Source organism: Uloborus diversus, chromosome 4 (genome assembly GCF_026930045.1).
Source record: "Uloborus diversus isolate 005 chromosome 4, Udiv.v.3.1, whole genome shotgun sequence".
Classification (NCBI taxonomy): domain Eukaryota; kingdom Metazoa; phylum Arthropoda; class Arachnida; order Araneae; family Uloboridae; genus Uloborus; species Uloborus diversus.
This window is the reverse complement of record NC_072734.1, coordinates 39,893,724-39,913,461: the sequence shown is the minus strand read 5'-3', so window position 1 is coordinate 39,913,461 and position 19,738 is coordinate 39,893,724. Positions and strand designations below refer to the sequence as shown.

The 19,738-nt window shown below is 31.4% G+C and overlaps 1 protein-coding gene across 1 annotated transcript; it reads right to left on the bottom strand.

The window, feature by feature from the left end:
• Nucleotides 1–3,832: 3,832 nt before the first annotated feature.
• Nucleotides 3,833–19,618, bottom strand: LOC129220477 (proteasome assembly chaperone 2-like). Its single transcript, XM_054854898.1, has 7 exons — nt 19,418–19,618; nt 18,147–18,309; nt 9,604–9,662; nt 7,615–7,733; nt 5,989–6,147; nt 4,079–4,193; nt 3,833–3,983 (listed from the first exon to the last, which is right to left on the bottom strand). Exons 1-7 carry the CDS (start codon nt 19,487–19,489, stop codon nt 3,900–3,902), a joined length of 771 nt encoding a protein of 256 aa, XP_054710873.1. The 5' UTR covers nt 19,490–19,618; the 3' UTR covers nt 3,833–3,899.
• Between the last annotated feature and the right edge of the window lie 120 nt (nt 19,619–19,738).

Sequence of the window (19,738 nt, the reverse complement as noted above, 5' to 3'; positions counted from 1 at the left end):
ATGTAAAAATTGATTTCAAACCACCTTTCTCTCTCTCTTTCTCTTGGCGAGTCCCGTAAACCCTAAGGTGAGTTCCACCAGACATTTTTACTTCCTTTTACAAAAAAGGAAGTAGGGTGAATCGCCATTGGTTGACCACCTGCCAGCAGTTGTTGACCACTCGAGCACTAATATGTACGAAACAAAAATAAATAAGTAGATATTTTTAATCTGATTGCTGGAACTAATTTATAGCATCCCATGAAGTGTCCTCTTATAATTTATAGTTGTAACTAAAGTTTTGAATGGAGGTTAGGATGGTACAATTACAAAGACCTATAAAAAATTCAAGAAAATCTCTTTTCTTATTAGTGAAAATTATCATGAGCTAAAATGTTTAATTGTATTAAACAACATTAAATTTTATTCTTCAGGTTCATTTACTGATATATACTGATCATCCATGTTTAAACTAAGTAAATAAAAAAAATGCATCAATTTACTAATCATTTATGCTGCGAATGTGGGGTGGTCAACTACTGGTTGTATAAAATGCAATTAATGCCAGTAGTTGACCAGAATGGTCAAGTAATGAACTTACATTGGTTTTAAAGCTTTTTTTCTTTCTCGAAACCAAAGTGATTACAAACATTTTTTAGCTTAAAATAAAATAAAATGGTACTTTTGTTTAAAAAAAAACTTTTTTGCAAGTAATTGACTAGTCCCCTGTCCGCTGAACCAACAGAACCAAAATTTGTGATACAGTTCTTTGAACAGATGTTCTCCTAATTGCGAAAATTTTAAACAATGTAATTACTAACACAGATTCTATTATTAGTGAACTAATTTCGGAAATTTCTAATTGCAACACCAACATTTTTCTTGCGCAAATTGGTCCGCGTATTGAAAATCCTGAAATTGCGTTGTAAGGAGTGGCGTGTAACAAAAACTGCAAAGATGAAAATTGTTTATCCTAGTGACAATATAAAAGAGAAGCATTTTGCATAACTCACAGGGTAAGACAGTAGTAGAAGAACCAACCACTAAACACCATGTGCAAAGCTTAAGGAAAAAAGCTTTAAAATGCAGAGTTGAAAGCGTGTTCCTTAAGTTTTGGTGCTTAAATTTTCGTCATGCGTCGATTGATCCAACGCCATTTCTTGCTCATCAATACATTGATCAAATTGCACAAGGAAAAAGTGGGTGTTATCATTTGAAAATTTGAGATTTTATCACTGTAACCGCAACCAGGAGACCACTGCGTTGTTTAAAATCATCAACCTCAAACGCATTCCTCCAAATAACCGTATCTAAAATTTTGGATCGATAGGTTCAGCCAATAGGCCGCTAGGACTCCGTATATAGGAAAAGTTACTTTTGAACCCCCATATAAACTATTAAACATTTTTCATGTAAGGGCTACTTAACAGTAATGTTATAATATTTAGGCATTATTCTGGCAGCTATTCTGACTAGATTCGGGTCGACGGTAACGTTTGGGTCCTGCAGCGATTTACATGATGGTGATGTCATATCTGCTTGGAGTGACTGCTATGAACTTGGAGAGAAATTAAGGAGATATTGCTAAGTTGGCATCATTTGGCAACTTTTTTGGCGAAAAATGGCTAAATGTCACCAAATTTGGCGACTTTCTAAAATTTAATAGGTGATTGCTGGCAAAGTTTAAAATTACGTGCGAGTATTGATTTTTTTAGCTATCGCTTTTAATTTATTTTGCAGTTTGCAGATTATCTGCGGTTACCATGTCGCCATATTCTGCAGATCATTGGGAGTTTACTGTACTTTCACTGATCACTCATAATATCAATGCATTATTTTTAGTAGTATGTTTTAATATTTAAGCATTATACGAGCGGTCTAGGGTGGCTAGATTCTCCGCCTGAGGTGCCTTCGGCGTCTCGTATATCAATGACATCATATGCGTTTGTAGTCTATAGGGTTGGCAAGAAACTAAAGAGATAACATAAAGTTGGCACCTTTTTTTGGCGACTTAGTTTTGGCGCCAAATGTCACGAAGTTTTCATGACATTTTAACCTATTGGTCACCATTGTCGCGTAACCATCATCAAAGTCACGTGACATCTGTAAAGACGTCATCCATCCAACAACCAATTGAGGAGCGACCTTTAAGGGAACATAAGCACATACAGGCATGCATCCGGTCCAATTTTAACAGTGTAGATTTTAGATTTTTCCACTGTTTAAAAAGTGGTCAACAACTGGAAGTGAGTGGTCAACTATTGGTGCAATCTCCTTTTTAACTTATATTCGAAATAACTTGAAAAATAGTACGTAAAACAGAAAAATGATTAGTAACCATTGATCCTGATAGTTTTACAGACAGATAAAAAGAATTTCAATTTTTTTCCCAGTTTTTTTTCCTGTGAAATTAAATAGAACTTGTAGCAATTTCCACTAAATGGTCAACTACTGGTAAATCATCCAATTGTATTCACGAAAAAAATTTCACTCAAAAATCGACCTTAATTTCCATTTTGCTCGCCCCCGAATGAATGTTGAGGTTTTTTCGATCCGACCACACGTGCATATATACCTAAGAACATATAGACGCCTGAAATATCCATTTTGACAATTCCTGAGTTAATTACAAGTTTTCTCGTGACATCTGTATGTATGTGCGTATGTATGTCGCATAATCAAGAACGGTAAGTCCTAGAAAGTTGAAATTTTGTACGTAGACTCCTAGTGGGGTCTAGTTATGCACCTCCCCTTTTAGTTGCATTCAAGTGTTTCTGAAGGGGTCTTTTGCACCTTTTTGTAGAGAAATCATTGTTAATTTCGATGCAACATAAGTGGTGGCAAAATGCCCAATTACTGTTGAATAATCAATGCATTACAAATTTTAACTTTTAAAAATCAAGATTAAAATATTTTTTCCTTAGGGGGACAAACTGAAAACTTGTTGGGTGCTCTGAAATTGATTTTTTTTTTAATCGGGAATTTTGGGACAAAATATTTTCTATCAGAAATATCAGGATAACAACAAAGTCTGCAGTCTGTTTTTGTACATGTTTGTTTCATTTGGAATATTTTTGAAAGCATTGTTATTAAATGTCTTAGCATTACAAAAGTAAGACTATTCAGGGAGACAGATGCGTAATTTATAAAATACAAACATAATTCCTGCATTTTAAGTCATTTGCTTTGTTTGTTCTTTTCATAAAAATATCCCTGTCAACTAGCTGAAATTAATCTTAAATACTGCTTAATATTTAAACATTATAAATCATACTTATAATGTTTTTAAATGGAATCTTTACTATTTAACTATTGAAATCTAATAACTTAAATTTCATATTAAAATATTGTAATGTCAGTGGAAACTAAACAACACTAATGTAGGTAGGAGACAATCAATTTGACCTGTCCAAGATACATCCATGGCACTTGCTGCGTTAAGCAGTGAATGCCCATTTTAATACCAGTGATTCAATGCTCCCAAACTCATACTACCTATTCAACAAATACTATAGGGTTTCAAACCAATAACAAGAGTTGCCACATACAAGGGCGCTCATATGCAAAATTTTAAGGGGGGGGGGCTCAAAAGTTTTCCCTATGGGTTAGCAGAATATTTTCCCCATAGAAACAGATTTCAGTACAGATTAGAGATTTAAAATTTGACATTTTTAATAACTTATTATTAATGGCTGGAAAAGAAATTTTTATACATTTTTGCAAAGAAAAAACACTAAAAGCAAGGGAGTTCTCATTTCTAAGGGACCCCCTTATCTTATATGGGCGCCCTTGGCCACATATCTTAGTTGCAAGAGTGATACAAAAACTGATTTACTAGGTAAATACAAAGTGGTTCAGATAGAAAACAATACATAAAAATTTTATTAAACATTTCATACATAATTTTTATTCAACAAATTTTAAAACATTGTGTGTGGTGCATCACTTCCATATGGTAAAGCCCATGATATAGGAATTTTCCAGACTTCTTCAGAATCTTTGGTCTAAATTACAGTAAAAAGAGAACAAAAACAGGCTTTCAATGTTGAATAATAACAGCAAAATTTTTAAATTAATAAATACTAGAGAAGTGAAGTACCTGCTTTAACTGAAGCCATTGATTGATGCTTTTAACCATTTGTAAAGCTTCAGGATAATTATTTCCTTCAGAACAAACAAGGATTAAAACGACCAAAGGAACTTGCTGCTCTTCACTGTAAATAAATTATGAGGAGAAAAGGTGATAATGAAGAAAGACACTTTTTTAAAAGTCTAAAAGTTACAACCAAGAAAAATTATATATTACTGATCAAATAATTTCTATAATTACTTTAGCATTGTGTTTAATTTTATTATTTGGCTTAGAAAAGCTGGATGATTATTCAAGTCAAATCATCATTGATGATAATCAGTAAAAACCAGATTATTGCATGCATATATTTGTATATGCATGCCAAATAGTACTTCCATCCAAATCCAACTTCTTTACATCAGAAAAAAAAAATTGTATTGATTGGTTATCCCAGGTCATGACTTCCTGGCTAAAGTTCAAATACCCTATTTTGTGCCTTTTCAGTAACTAAGGCTTAGCCAATTTTGCTGCATAAAAAATAAAAATGTTACACCTTCTAATTGTGTAACATACCGTTTTCTGACAAACATTTTAACTGTCGTTTTAATAAGTTTACTGGTTGAGTATTTTCCAGTTGATGTAGTTTGCAAAATCTTCTCTTAACACGCAAGGACAAAGCTCTTGGTCTTCCCCAGGTGTTCTTTTTACATTGGTTGTCTTTCAATCTAAAAAAATTGTTGACTACCGTCTTTGATCTTTTATACATTTTGTTTCCACAATAGTACAGCTACTCATCCCTGTTGAAGAAAAAGCTTCAATCTGCCCTCTTTCATGATCAGTTAACTTACTACCTTCGGATATGTTCACAAAGATCACCAAAACTTTGAAGAAATAAATGACAAAACTACAAGTTGATGGGCTTCCACAATCCTATTAGCCGCTGTGATATTTGTTCCTGTACATGTGCATTTAGATTTTAAGAAATACTGGTGGCCTCAAAGCTGTTACTCAGGCTGAAATACTAACTATGAATATACCATTCTGTAGTAACTGCAAACTTTACAAATTCTGTCTGTTGCATTATTTCTCACAAATGAATATTAACAATTAATATATCAATATTAAAATCCCTTTAATTTCATTTTCCTGTTTTTTCAAAATTTCTTACTGGCCTTTTAGTTTTTCTCAGGTTGTTTGTGCATTAAAATGCAAGTTTAGGCTAAGATGAACAAACTTTTCTGAACTCTTCACTAAAAATTTTCGTGATTGAGTATCATAACTTGAATATCATAAGCCCAATACTCTTTGAAAAGTGCATATTAAATCATTTTATATTAAGAATAGAGCATATGCATCTGTTAAATTTTGCTATTACATTTAAAAATTAAACTGCAGAGTATCACTTTCATACAATGCCACAGGAAAATGTTGATATGCAAATAACACTAGGCAGTTTACACTGGAGATGTAAATGGGGGAATTTAAAAGGTCTAAAGTTAAGGGATTTTTCTCCAAAAATGTTAAATTTTAAGAAGTAAGCTACATTTTTTTTCAATGTAATTAGATTGCAATTTTTGTTTAGTAACGGTAAAAAAGTGTGAACTCATTTTAAAACATAAATATACATTTCTTCTTTTTTTCAATTTTACTTACTCATGGTTGTCACAAATAATGCCAAATACAAACAAATTCGAGAATTTTTGGTATTTTACAAAAACCAAGTTGAACTGTGTTTTAGGAAAATAAGGACAAAATGTAAAATTTAGTTTATACAAATATTTTTAGGAGAACTCCTACCCCTTAATTTATGATAATTAATTTGAAAAATATACCAATAGCTCACAAAAAGTATTTATTTCTTCACCATCAACAAGACTTTTGCTACTGATTAACACATAGTTTAAAATGTCTAAATTGTTTGAAATAAATGGATTTACCAGTCTTTCAACAATTTAGCAGCAATTCCACCTCCAGGAATTAAAGAAGTCTCTGTAGGATCCACATTTTGTGGCAACTGAAATTTCCGCCAAGAAATGTTTTCAAACTGCTTTTCTTCTTCCCGTACAGTGCTTGTAAGTAGATAATGAATGGGTACACTAGAAGGGGAAGAAAAAAGGACATGATCAAGAAGTTAATAGGCTTTTCTTTATATTCTTACTTAAACTAAAAAGCTTTGAAATTGTAAGAAAAAATACTTTTTATGTCCGTGGAATTTGACTGATTTTTGGGCAAAAGAGTTGGAGGATTTACAATATTAGGAGTTGGGAGTTGATCATCTTCCTTCAACTATTTGAGTCAACAGCTTTGTCAGGGTTATGAAGTCGGAGTCGGAGTGATTTTTGAGGTAGGAAGTGGGGTGATTTTTCTCCGACTCTGCAGCACTGGTTTTTTCATTGGTTGAATGAGGTAACTATTATTTTAATGATCAAATATGCAAAAATAATGCATTTACAAATGTAACAAATTCACAATTAACAGCATTCACAATGTAATAAAAATGCATTAACAAAGTAATGGCCATACACACACTTACACAGCAAGAATATTGAATTTGCAATGTAACAGTAATGCATTTACAATAATTTATTTTCAGCAAACTAGATTTACAAAACCATTATTTATGCAAAGATACTATTGTATCAAAATCACTAAAACAAACGATAGCGAAGTAATATTTTTTGAGATTTTAAGTTAACGCCTTTTTTGTTCTTAAAGTTTTAAGGAATACATAACAGTTAAGATTTTTGTTTAGCAGTGTTATTGCATGAATACTAAATTTCATGCATATTCCCTTAAATGTGATCAGTCAAATCTGAAATAAATCTCTAGAATCAAATTAATAATAAAAAGAATCAACTATCATATGGCTAGAGAGAAGGGCAACTTAACAAAAACTGATTTTGATACACCTTTTTTGCAACACCAATTCATATAAAAATATTTAACCTACCTTGTTGCTATCTTATTTATGATTCTTTTAGCACTTTATATACTTCTGGTTGACGTTTTGAAAGAGTTAGCCAATAATCTCATCAAAATGTTGACCCCTTACATCAACATATCGTCACAACAGTAGGATATCTTTCTATTGTTTCTAGGATTAGATGTCTTATGGTTGCTCTGAAGCGACGATATATGCAAGGCTCGGACACAAATTACTCCTGGTCTTTTTCTTCTGAACATACAACAGTTTCAGGATGAAGTAAAATAGTTTTTTGAAATGTACTATTTTTTACCCTTAAAGAAAAGTTGACTGACAAAAAAATAAAAATAAAATCAGAAATATGTGCTTAAGAATGTTAATATAAGAGCTTAGGCTTTTCAGGAGACTTTTTACACAAATAAACGATAGTGGAAGATCTATTATTTAAAAAAAATTGCATTGTCCCCCCCCCCCTTTTTTGACATAAAAAGTTCTAAAAACATCACTGATACCTGATACATGTATTTAAATTTTGAAAAAAATAATAATAATTTAACTTGTAAAACCAATAATTTGTAAGTACACAATCTTCTAAAAATGAACACAGGGTTAAGTTAACTATTGATACTAAAAATCTTACCCTTGAAGGTTTTCTGCTGTAAAAAATTGTGAAAAGCTACTTGATAACAACACAGTTTTCTTGAATTTATGTGACTTAATAAAATTTGTGATGAAATCTTTATATCTGGAAATTTCTTCCTGTAAAAGGACACAAATATATCATACATAAAATGCATTTATATTATTAAAAAATACATAATTCAAGGATTCCTAGCAGCAAGAGTTCATCATAATGTAATGGATTTTCAGAAAAAAGTACTTATCCCCAGCAATGGTACACCTCTTCAAATGTAAGAGCACTTGCCCCTCCCTAAGATTAATAGCCTCTAAAAAGAGGAGACCTTTACAACAATTCCCCTAAAAATCTAAATGGCGCAGTTGGCTCCATAACTAGAGATGGGAACATTCAGAAAAACCCAGAAATGTTGTGAAAACTCGTTTTTTGCTGACAGAGTTTGTTCCTACTCGAGGAATATTAAAATTTGCATATTTCTGACACAAAATAACATATTCAGAAACGTAAAATAGTTACATTCCAATGCTTTTACTGTTTAAAAAGAGTTCCTACGAGAAAACACTAACTTTGATAATGAAAGATGCAAGAAAATTTAATTTCTCGGTACAGAAAGGCTTATTTGCTGTTTTGTCCATTAAAACTTACATATACAAAGGACAGAATTAGTGCATCAATATTATCAGTATATCATCAATATTATCAGTAGAAATGTTTAAGTAAAACTTTTATATTTTCATTTAGTGGGTATGTATATTTGACATTTGGTGCCCTCAGAGACCATTGCACCTAAAAATTGCTTGGTTTATTGATTTTAAATGCTCAGATAAATCTGAGCAGGCAGGTTCATGAGGAATTTAGTTTTAAAAAAATATATATATACATGAATTATTAGTAACAATTTTTAAATTTTTACACACAAAATGGAGTTATCACAGTCATTTTAAAGTTGTCATACACAATGTTATTAGGTATATTTTGACATACCACGCAGGGTAAGATGCAAGACAAATTATTACAATATGATAATAACCATAATTTTTTATTTTCTTTTTCTTTTTATCAATATTAAAATTTAATAATTATTTCAGATTAAAAAAAAAAAGAGATGAGGGGAAAAAAGACTTAACACCTTAAATCACAAAAATTTCTTAAGAGAGATACATAAAAAGTGAATGGAGTCGTTTACTGAAAAAAGTGTGAGAAAATGCATTGAGAATATTCTGATAACAATTTATTGCCATGGTGTTAAGTCTAATATGATAATTAGATGTTATAAGGGAAAGAAAAACATAGTGTTCGGGAGACCCAATTTTGCGGCAAGCACAATTCGGTGAATCTGATATAGAAAAATGAAATAAGTATGCCAGAAAAGGGCCACTACCTGTGATAAAAATGGTTTGGAATCTATGGCATTCATCAAAGCATATCTTTATGCAAACAGAGTTGCTATGCAAAGTTTAGAGAAAATAACAATAGTTCTTGTTTATCAGAAGGGTTCATTCATGCATTATTTCAATTTAATCTTGTAAAATATATTTTCAGATGAAATGCCATCATATCAGTTACCAGTCCTGAAAAACACTTGCAAGAAAAATATCTACTCATGAGCTGTTTTTTTTTTTTTTAATTTTATTTTCTTTGATTTTAAAATAAGCTCAAAAATAAAAATTTATTTTTAACTAGAAAAAAATAAATAAATAAATAAAATATTTTCTATTAGTTTGCTGCCATAATTCAACACTCGGACTTATTTAAGATTGCTGTCCAGGGAAAAATATATTTAAATTTTCTGCACTGTAATTCAATATGAAAGGAAATTCATAAATAGTGAAAGCTGGAATTCAGCAAATTTTATTGCAAACCTAAATAATGCATATATTATTTTAAATATCCATATACCTACACAACTTCTAAAATCACATTTTAAAGATGTCCTAATAGGACAGCAACATAATAAATCGGAAAAAAAGATAAACTAAGAGTGAAACTTACTGGAATAATTGGAGCTCTTTGTTGCATAATTAAAAGTTTCTTTTCTTCAAACTGAAATACTAAAACAACAAGTATTATAAGCATTTTATATATATTTTAATAGCAATGGGTGACAAAAAAAAAAAAAAAAAAAAGGCCATGCATTACTAGAAAGAAGGAAAAAAAAAAGCGAAAATAGTTAGAGATTGGTCTAGGAGAGGAGTCCTCAAACTGGGTGCCGCAGCACCCCAGGGTGCGATAGGAAGAGGCGAGGGGTGCCACAAAGTATTCCTGTTATCAATATATATATATGATAGATGAATTTGACAAATAAGGACATTTAGATCCAGGTGTGGTTAATCCCAGGTTTTTAAATGTGGTTTCATATAGACTGATATTAAAGACTCCTTCAATTTGTTTTAGTTTGATATTACTTTGGAGCATTTTTGGCTTCAACTCTGAGTGAAGTAATCTTTGCCCAGAATTTTCCTTATTAGCGTCCATTTTCTTAATAAGGCTTTTCTTTGCTAAACTAAAACTGCTGAGAAACACAACTGAAGTTTAAATTTTCACTTGGTTTAATTTTTTTATTTATTTTTATAGGTCGTCTGATGAATATGCAAAAGTTGGACTGATGTTAGTTTTTGAGCCGAAGGGGATCCTTATTTGGCACACTTATGTTCTTTCCTCATTAGAGTGCCGTGAAAAATTTTAATTCTTCAAAGGGTGCTGCGAGTCGAAAAAGTTTGAGAACCCCTGGTCTAGGACTCAATCAATGTCAACTAAAGAGAAAGACTGATCTCCTTAAATGCATTGTCTGATTTATATCACAAAGTCAGCGCTGCACAGTAGAACCTCCTTTATCCAGACTAACTAGGACCAAAGGCTATTTGGATAAACAAAAATCTGGAAAATCCCGGTAGTATGGAAAATAAATGAAAAAAAATTGCTTTGTTTTGCTGGGATTAATTTAAGCAATTTTGCCAGAACAAAAATGCTTTGTAACAATATTACATAATCCACTTTATGTTATTCAATTAAACACTTGATCGTTTATAGTTCAGCTGTAGGGGTGTCAAGCTGATGCACCAAGTATGTCTTGAATATTTGATTGCTATAATTTAAAACCTGATCCAAGAATTAACTGCATATTTAATTAAAAAAAGCAAATGTTCAGTACACTTATAGCTTAGCTATCATAACATAAGATTACTATTTGCATGAATGGAAATCTTTTTGACACTGAACAATTTTGATCTGAATAATCAAGGTTCTACTGTAGTTGGATTTTTTTTTTTTTTTTTGTTTGTTTGTTTAGAGTAGATGCAGTGCAGTAGTTGGGGGAGGGAGGCGGTGGAGGACATAGGGGGATGTGATACCCAGGGATGCGGAGTCGGAAGGAAAATAGCCGACTCCGACCCCTGGATTTTGAAACCCCTGACTCTGGATTTTTTAAAATTCTTTGAATTGTATATTTTCAACTCCCTCTCTCCCTTCAAGGGAAGGGGGGAAAACCTCTAAACAGAGATTGAAATATTGATTCCATTTTATGAAAATTTTGCATTTTGTTTTTTATTGTAAACCCAATACGCATACAATGTTAGAAATTCAATTTAAAAATCAAATTTTAAAATAGTTACGAGCTAAAAAGTGAGATGACTTAAAAATCCCTTTCAAAAAATTTGAAAAGTATTATCTGTAATTTGACCCCTTTTAATGTTTAACAAATAGATATTGATCAAATTGTGTGCTTTCAATTTTTGAAAGCTGTAACTTGAGAGAAAAAAAAGCTTTTTTCTAAATCCAAGTTCTTGAGAGGGAGTGGTTTTCCCCGGGTGACACCCATCCTGGTAGATGAATCCCAAAGTTAATTTCAGAGTTTATAAAAAATATAAATACTTTAATTCTGAAAATTTTTGTGAATATATTTTAAATTATATTTCATCAATAAAATTTCAATGAAAATACGGCACATATACGTCAGGAGCTAATTTTACACAAAACGCGGCGGTATACAAATTTTCACGAATAGCTTTTACTATACATATATTTCTTCTTAGCTAAATTTTTAGTTTAAATTTTACTGGCTGCTTTAGAAGTAACCTTAATATGAAGATTTTAAGATTAACTGCAATTATTGAGTGTTGTAATCAAGAAATCAATTACACTTATTTTGTTCCATACTTTTTAGTGAGAACCAATCTTAAAGAAATAGTCTTAATAAAGAAAAAAACTTTAGATTATTTCATCGAATCTTTTGGATTCGTGCCTTCGCGCCAAAACTTTTTTGAATTTGCCGATCACAGTTAAACGTTTCAACCTTAGCTACGGACCTCGACTTACTAATTTGTTACATTTTACTTTTACTATTTTATAACTAGATAGAACAAAACACTATATTTCTATTTTTATTTGAAAGAGATTACTTGAAAATGTTAGACAACAAAACCGTTTGCTGACAGTTGCTATTAGTTAAGTTAAAAAGCAAGCAAACTAGGGAACGGCTACATAAAGTTCGGTAAGCATTCAAGCTAGCTGATTGCCACAATGGCAAGTTATTTTCTCATTAGTATCTTTTTATACATGTAATCGAACTAATTGGTAGTCAGTTTTTAAAAAATGCAAGGAGAGTCAGTGAAAAGGAAAGAAAAAAAGAAGCCCAGAGTCGGCATCGGCATGTTTTCTAATGATTCCAACTCCTTTACCCCGAAATCAGTTCGACTCCACAGCCCTGATGATACCCTGAAATATTTTGTTTTTTTTTATTGCAAAAATTATGTAAATTAGTTTCAAACCTCCCTTTCTTGTTCTGACTCCTCCCAAACCACAAAGTGAGTTCTCCCAGACATTTTCTTTCACCTACAGCGCTGACGTCATAGTTGATGAATTTTTTGTTTGGCGAAAAAAGTTCATTGTAGATGACTACTTACGCCTCTTTTAATTCAAAAAGCAAATATACCTAGATTGTTGAAAATAGTGGTTTGAAACCAATTTACTTTGAATTTGAAATAATTTTACAATAATAAACCAAATATTTCTGAGAACAGTTGCACCCCTCCCGTGCAGCACTGACAAAGATCATTTCATTCCTCCTTCCCTGGAACTTTCCTCGAGTTTGAAATTAATGCCTCAACTTAATATGATGTCAAATAAATCAGTGAATAGGGGGCTATTGCAAAATAATCTTTGGGTATGAATCAGAGTAGTCCATCCATGCCAAATGAATCACTAAAAAGATTTTTGCGGTGAAATGATTACACAAAATGAATCCAGATTAACATTTGTAGATTATTCACTGTTCTGGTTGGTTAAAACCAACATAATTAGATGTTTTTCAAGAGTTTTTAAAAGTAATAGCTAGATGCATAAGAACTTTTTTCGGCACTCTAATTAACTGATCATTGTTATTTTTATTTTGTTAAACAAACAAACAAACAAACAAACAAACAAAAAAAAAAGACAAGTGACCAAGCACAAAATTGAAAGTGTTAAGAAATATTAGTCTAGTACAAACAGGGTTAGCCGGATTGGACCCAATGGGTTTTTTTGAAAAAACCCATTTAAAAAAACTCCATTATTTAGCCCACTTTTGGGATTTTTTTAATTTTCCGAGAAGTTTTTAAAAAAAGTAATTAATTTAAATACTTTAACAATTTAAACTTCTTTTTTATTTGTTCTTCACCACAGCCAATGGACATAAAAAATGAATTTTGAACTTTAATAGTATTTTTTAACTCTTAACAGCATTAAAAAATACTTCAAAGATATTAAATAAATATATTTAACTTTTTTCTTTAACTGGTCAATAAATAACTCAAATTATCTTGACTAAGTCCTGTCATGTCTGATTTTCTCAATATTTGTAGATTGTACAGAGGAAACTACTTTAGCTAAAAGGCTTTCATGTGAATTAAAGCAAACCAATTTTCTGCAAACCAACAAGTCACAAATCTCGAATAAACAAGGTATATTTTTTAGAAATTAACAGGTTTCACAAACGGTCGGACAGAAAACAGAATAGGATGTACAGTATTTTCATTATCTTACGAAAAAGTTTAATATTTCTTACTCTGTACACAGAAATAGAAAAACAGGCAACATAAAATTCAAAGAAATGTTTTGATTAAGCTGGAATTCAGTAAAAAGGGATTTAAACTATTTGAGGTTCTACAGTAGTTTTGCGTAACAAAATGAAATACAATAAAGTAAAATGCAAAAAAAAAATGTAGTAATTACAAACGAACAATAGATTTTATAACTCGAGAAGTAACTTTTTCTTAACTGTTGGCAATCATGGAAACTAAAAAATCTGAAACTTCACCATTCTTGGGTTTTATCGTCTTTTTTACTTTTCTTCAGAAAACGCTGAATTTCCCAGCTTTTTTTACTCCAAGACGATTTTTTTGCTTTGTCCATATACTTACGCTACAATATGCTACAAGTACCCCACATTTTCCCTTAAAAAAAGACAAAAAACCCACATTTCTTTTAAAAAAACCCAGCTTTAGTTGGGTCAGGCACGTAGCTAGAACTTTGTTAAGGGGGGGGTCCAAGGTTTCACGAACTTCAAAAGAGGAGGCATGCTAAAGCAAAATTAGTAGCTCATATTTACGTTAAAAAATAAATCCAATTAAAACTAATTATTAAAATATGATAATTAACTAAAATTAATTAAATAATTGAAATTGATAGAGCATTTATTAAAAAATTATTTAACAAAAATTTTACATTAAGTGGCAAAAAAATTATTGTCAGTTTATAAAATTAACATTAAACTAAAAGTTTTCCCATACTAAGTTTTCATACATGGATAGAAAAATTCCATCACATAAGCTTCCTCTGTTCTGATGCTTTGAAAATGAGTGATATAATTCCTATTAATAAAAAGTTCACAATAAAAGAAAATCGGAAAACGAAAACTGTTCTATGGATTACTTGGAAAACGCAGGTAATAGTTTAATAAAATATTAAAGCTTTGTAATATATTTAAACAAAATATGTACAAGTCATTTTATTTGAAAAAAATAAAGAAATCTATATCTATCGAGTCGAATGTATAACTATGAATGCAATATAACGTAATTCCGCCACCCTGTCCGATTTGAACAAGATTTCTGGCAAAATTCAACCACCCTCTCGACGAAAATATTAGCAAGGTTTCATTTAAAAAGCTTGAACTAGTTCTTTATTTATCTACTTTATAACATTCTTTTGACTATACGAAATTGAATGAAGTTTCTAATTTTATCCGTTTTCTAATTATCATTTCTAACCATCATTTAAAAACTTGAACAAACTATTAACTCTTTGATGGATAGAGACTTCCTTTGTTGCAATCATTAAAAAAAAAAAAATGCGTATTGCCGTTTTTTTTTAAATCGTTATTATTATTTTTTTGCAAAACGAATTGGTAAAATAAGCTATATAAGTATCTTAGGATCCGTTATGGTATTTTTTTTTCTTTCTAATGGGGCTTCGTTAGAGGCTTTAGCCTTTTCGGATCTAGTGCGAACCACCGATGTGGCATCTAGTCTTTCAAATGCTACCATTAAGGCGCGGATGTGACTGCACAGGAAATTTCGATGCCGAGTTTCCACCAGATGGAGACACTTGAGCTCTCTTCGGTGCGAAACTGCACTAGGGGTTTAATTTTGTCAAGCCAAACGAATACCTGAGAGATCTTTTACCTGTCGAGTAATGGAATGTATGGTGAATGAAATTAAGCATCTATGTATTTTTATTTTAACAACATTTTGGAAAAAATGCAAATGATTGCTTTTTATAAATGTTTTTTATAAGGTCATGAATGATTTAAACATTATTGGCGATTTTCCTCTGATGTTTTCAATTTGATGTTTCATTTAAAAGATCAAGAGGAGGCATCGCACCCACCTATCTCACCACCAAACACGAGTTCAGTTTATTCTGCCAATACAAAAAAAACTTCTGTACAAATCAGTCTTTTTCAAATTAAAAATATAATTGTAAACAACTACAGGGTAAATGGCAATATACTCTATTACGAATTATCGTGTCAATATTTGATTATAACCTGGTTACTTTACTGTCTTTATTAGCAGTAAGCAAGTGTTCGACTCGAAAATTCATGATTTGGAGTCAAACGTCAAATTTTGATCATTAAGGTAATCTTCGTCCCGTTTGCGATTGCGATAATACAGTAGCATTAAATTAGATACATTTTCAACAATATGTAATATGCATAAAGCTAGCCAATTTTTGAAATCAAAACTTATAGGTTTCTTATAGCCTCAGTTTGTAAATTTTTTGCTCAACAGTCATCTGATGTTCAAAAGCCTAAAGACAATCTTTTGTAAAAAAATCTTAGAATGATTGTGGTTAAAAATCCAGTAATGATTTAAATCTACCTTCCAAAATTCATCTAACAATAATAACACTTCTGATTCTTTCATTTTCAAATTGGTATAACTTCCATTCTAGGAGCGATTTTGTAATCATCATGTATTCTCGAAAGCATATCATATTTTATAACGTAGGTATTGACTTTTTTTTTCTTTCTTTTATGTGATGTTAGTAAAAGATATTCTATTGCAAGAAATAGCAAATAATTTTAACTTGAAGAAATTAAGAGTTAAAAAAAAATCTAATATAGACGTGAAAAACACAAGAAAATGTACCTCGCATTGACCTTTTTTTAATTATATGCGCAGTAAATAGCAGAAACTTTCACCTAGTAATTTTATAGTTAAATGCACATGTCCGTTTTTTGTTACGTTTAATACTACCTTCGCAATTTACTAATGATGGATGCATAGACGCTTATTAAATAATTCCTCAGTAAAAAGGCGGTAAATACTAATCAGAAAATTTATTCCAATGAAACAAATACAAATATGCTTTTCTTGAAAAACGGAACAACATCGAAGAAAGATTTTTTTCTTCAGTTAAAAATGACTAGCTGCTCTTCTCTTGGGACCATAGACTCACATTTCAGTAAGATTTAAAAGTACGAATTTCTAATAATTACTTTTAAATTACATGTGTTAATATGGCCGAACTTGCAATTTCATAAACTGATTACAGTAAAATATTCAAGTAATTTTCAATTTCATTCTTCGCTTCATAAAATTTTGATACAGCGAAAAGTAATTTCGTTGCATCAACTTCAAATTTATTTATTCACTTATGTTCCAAAAAAAAAAAAAAAAAACGAACTTTTCAGGATTACAGTTTAAAAGTTGTAAGCTTCCGGGGAGATAAGTAATCTATTATTGTTAAAAATAAACTAAAAGTTTAAATAAGATTATTAATCAAAATATAAAATGAATCTGAAATAAATCATACCAAAAATATAAAGTTCAAAAATAAATTAATAATTAATATTTATTTTTTCTCATCCTCAATCACACGAAATGTGTAGAATTTTTTTTTCGTTGCTGTCGGAACTTAGTTTTTAAATGGGAAAACATATTAACACATAAATTGCTCGTATTGTTAAGAAAACTTTAAAAGGAAACACTACAACTTACCTAGTTTATGTACACTTAATTTTCTTCTGATTACAATTTTGTTCAAGATATGTTTCCTATAAGCGCGTGGTAGAAAAAAACTGTGTGTTAAAACAGAAAATAATAGGAATTTCAATTACTAATTCACCAGGGATGCACCTCACTCTGGCTGTCCTTCGTGCAGCATGTGTCTAGGAAATCAAGTCCAAACGGGAAAAGAGTCAAAACGAAAAGAAGAAAGAAAGAAAACCACCCCAATGAGACTGGGGAATGTTTGTTTTCAATTACTTTGCCGATGGCAATGTGGTGTTCTGAGGGAGAGGGGCCGAATTTCAAGGTCACAACCCAGTTGGGTTGAATTGGAAATTCGTCGTTTTCGGACGGATTCTTCGCGACACAGGAAGAGACCGGCGGCAACTGGGAACCCGCAGTTATTTCACGAGGTTCTCGTGTTCTGAATTGACTCGGACGCGGGAAAATTGTCGATAAATGGGAATATTTAAGGGGAAAATACCGGGTTTCATAAAATTTCTCTCTTTGGAAAATTTTTGTTGTCGTGAGGTGCAACAACCGAGAAAAAGCAGACAGTGGTCTTTCGGGAAGGGGGGGGTCCGGACCCCATGGACCCCCCTACGTCCTGTTTGGGTCTTATTTAAAAAAACCCAAAAAACCCTGGGTCCATGGGCTTTTTTTAAAAAACTCGGGTTTTTGCCAACCCTGAGTACAAAACTAATTATTTGAAGATAGTATAGAACAATGAAATTGAAGTACTTGAGGAAAGTATTTTCACATTAAAAATGTCAGTCTTGTGAAGGATGCTTCTTGCAATTGCAGTTTTTGCTAAAAGTCAGATGGATAATTAAGAAAAAAAAAAATCTACTTAGGATGGAGCTCTAAAGCTATAACGAAATATACGAGTAGTAAGGAAGTTTAAATATATAAGTGACATGAGATGTAAAAAAAGTAATATAATACAATATGGAGGGAACATTTCAAGAGATTATTTTCATGTAAATAAGGATCTTTTCACTTAATTGACCTAGGCTGAGGCTTTAAAATAAAACTCCAGATACTTACATTCACAACTAGTGGCTAATTTCGTGCTTTCTGGATCAAAAGGATCAGGACCAACAATTGGCAAAATTGATGGCTCTTCAATGAATGCAACATGCTTCACTTCTAAATTGTTGAGTAATAAGTCTACAGCAAGCTGGCCAACATTTCCAACAGATATAGAAGGCTGTCAAAAATAAGAATTATGTTAAATTTGAATTCAAATTTAAATGTATTGATATGATATGGGCTCAAATTTACAATATGATGGAAAGAAGTTGCTTAAAAATATAAGTGAACAACAGAACAATATGAAAAAAATGACATTACTTCAATGATTTCTTAAATATTTTTGCACAATTTTTAAAAATTCTGTTGTTTGGTTTGGCAATAGATAATAATTTTTTATGCAGTATGGGTCCCTGCACTTGATATACTAAAGTATCGATTCTCAACGTCTGGGCAAACAGACCAGGGCGGTCATTCCAAGCTCGTCAGCTTGCAAGATCGAGATTTTCGCTTGCTTGATCCGTTGTGACGTAGAAATGTCGCAAAGTAGCATTTTAATCTACTCGAACGTAGCTTGAGGCTAGGTTCGAGTAGATTAGAATACTACTTTGCGACACTTCTACGTCACAACCGATCACATGAGCAAGAATCTTGATCTCGCAAGCTGACGAGCTTGGAATGACCGCCCAGCAGTGATAAACAGAAAACTTGATAGTTCTTTAGTTTTTTACCAATCCACTGGAAAAAAAAAATTCGATTAAGTCGAAAATATTTTTTGTTAATCATATAATTTTAAGAATTATAATTAACGAAAATTCCAATCTTATTTAATGGTTTGTTTTATTCAGTTTAAAGAAATTTTACACTTTAAGAGGGATTTTGAACTTTTAAGAAGCGTTTGATATCACTCTGAAAATCCCACATTACTGAAGCTTTTAAAATGCCTCGCACAAAAACAGCGAACTTTTGAAATCACATTAAAACACCTTAGGAAAACAAAGTGGCTTCCTATAACAAATCCAGGTGTTATATTCAATTCAATTTTTAATTAATTTATTTCTCCCGTCTTTTGGCGGGGGGGGGGCGGATTGCGTGTTCCTGTGCACATACAGAGGATCAGCCACTGATCCGATACAAGATTTTTGTCAGATGCTTCTATCCATATAAGTAAATTTTTCAAACATCGATAAGTTTATTTACACCAGAATTACAATTATCGACATTTCCCTTCTACACCAGAAAACTTAACTGTTCGGGTCATTTTAATGGTTAAAATATGAGCATACCAAAATGAAAATATAATCCTCGAAAATAGGTTGCTTGTTTTCATCCCAAAACACCGACATTTTCGTTACCATAAAAATAGTAGTTCAATTGCTCTCATAAGTACAAAAAAGGAATTAAAAGTAATGTCAGGTTTTTATGGTAAAATCAATGCTCTTCTCATTATTCGCATTCAAAAAAAGTGCTTTATTTTGTTGTTGTCATTCCGCATGTCATCGTGAAAGTGGTACAGTTACAGTTAAATTAAATATAAATAAGAAAACCTTTTTGTGAAGAGGAAAAAATAACTGAATTCATTCGATCCATCATAAATAATTTATTTC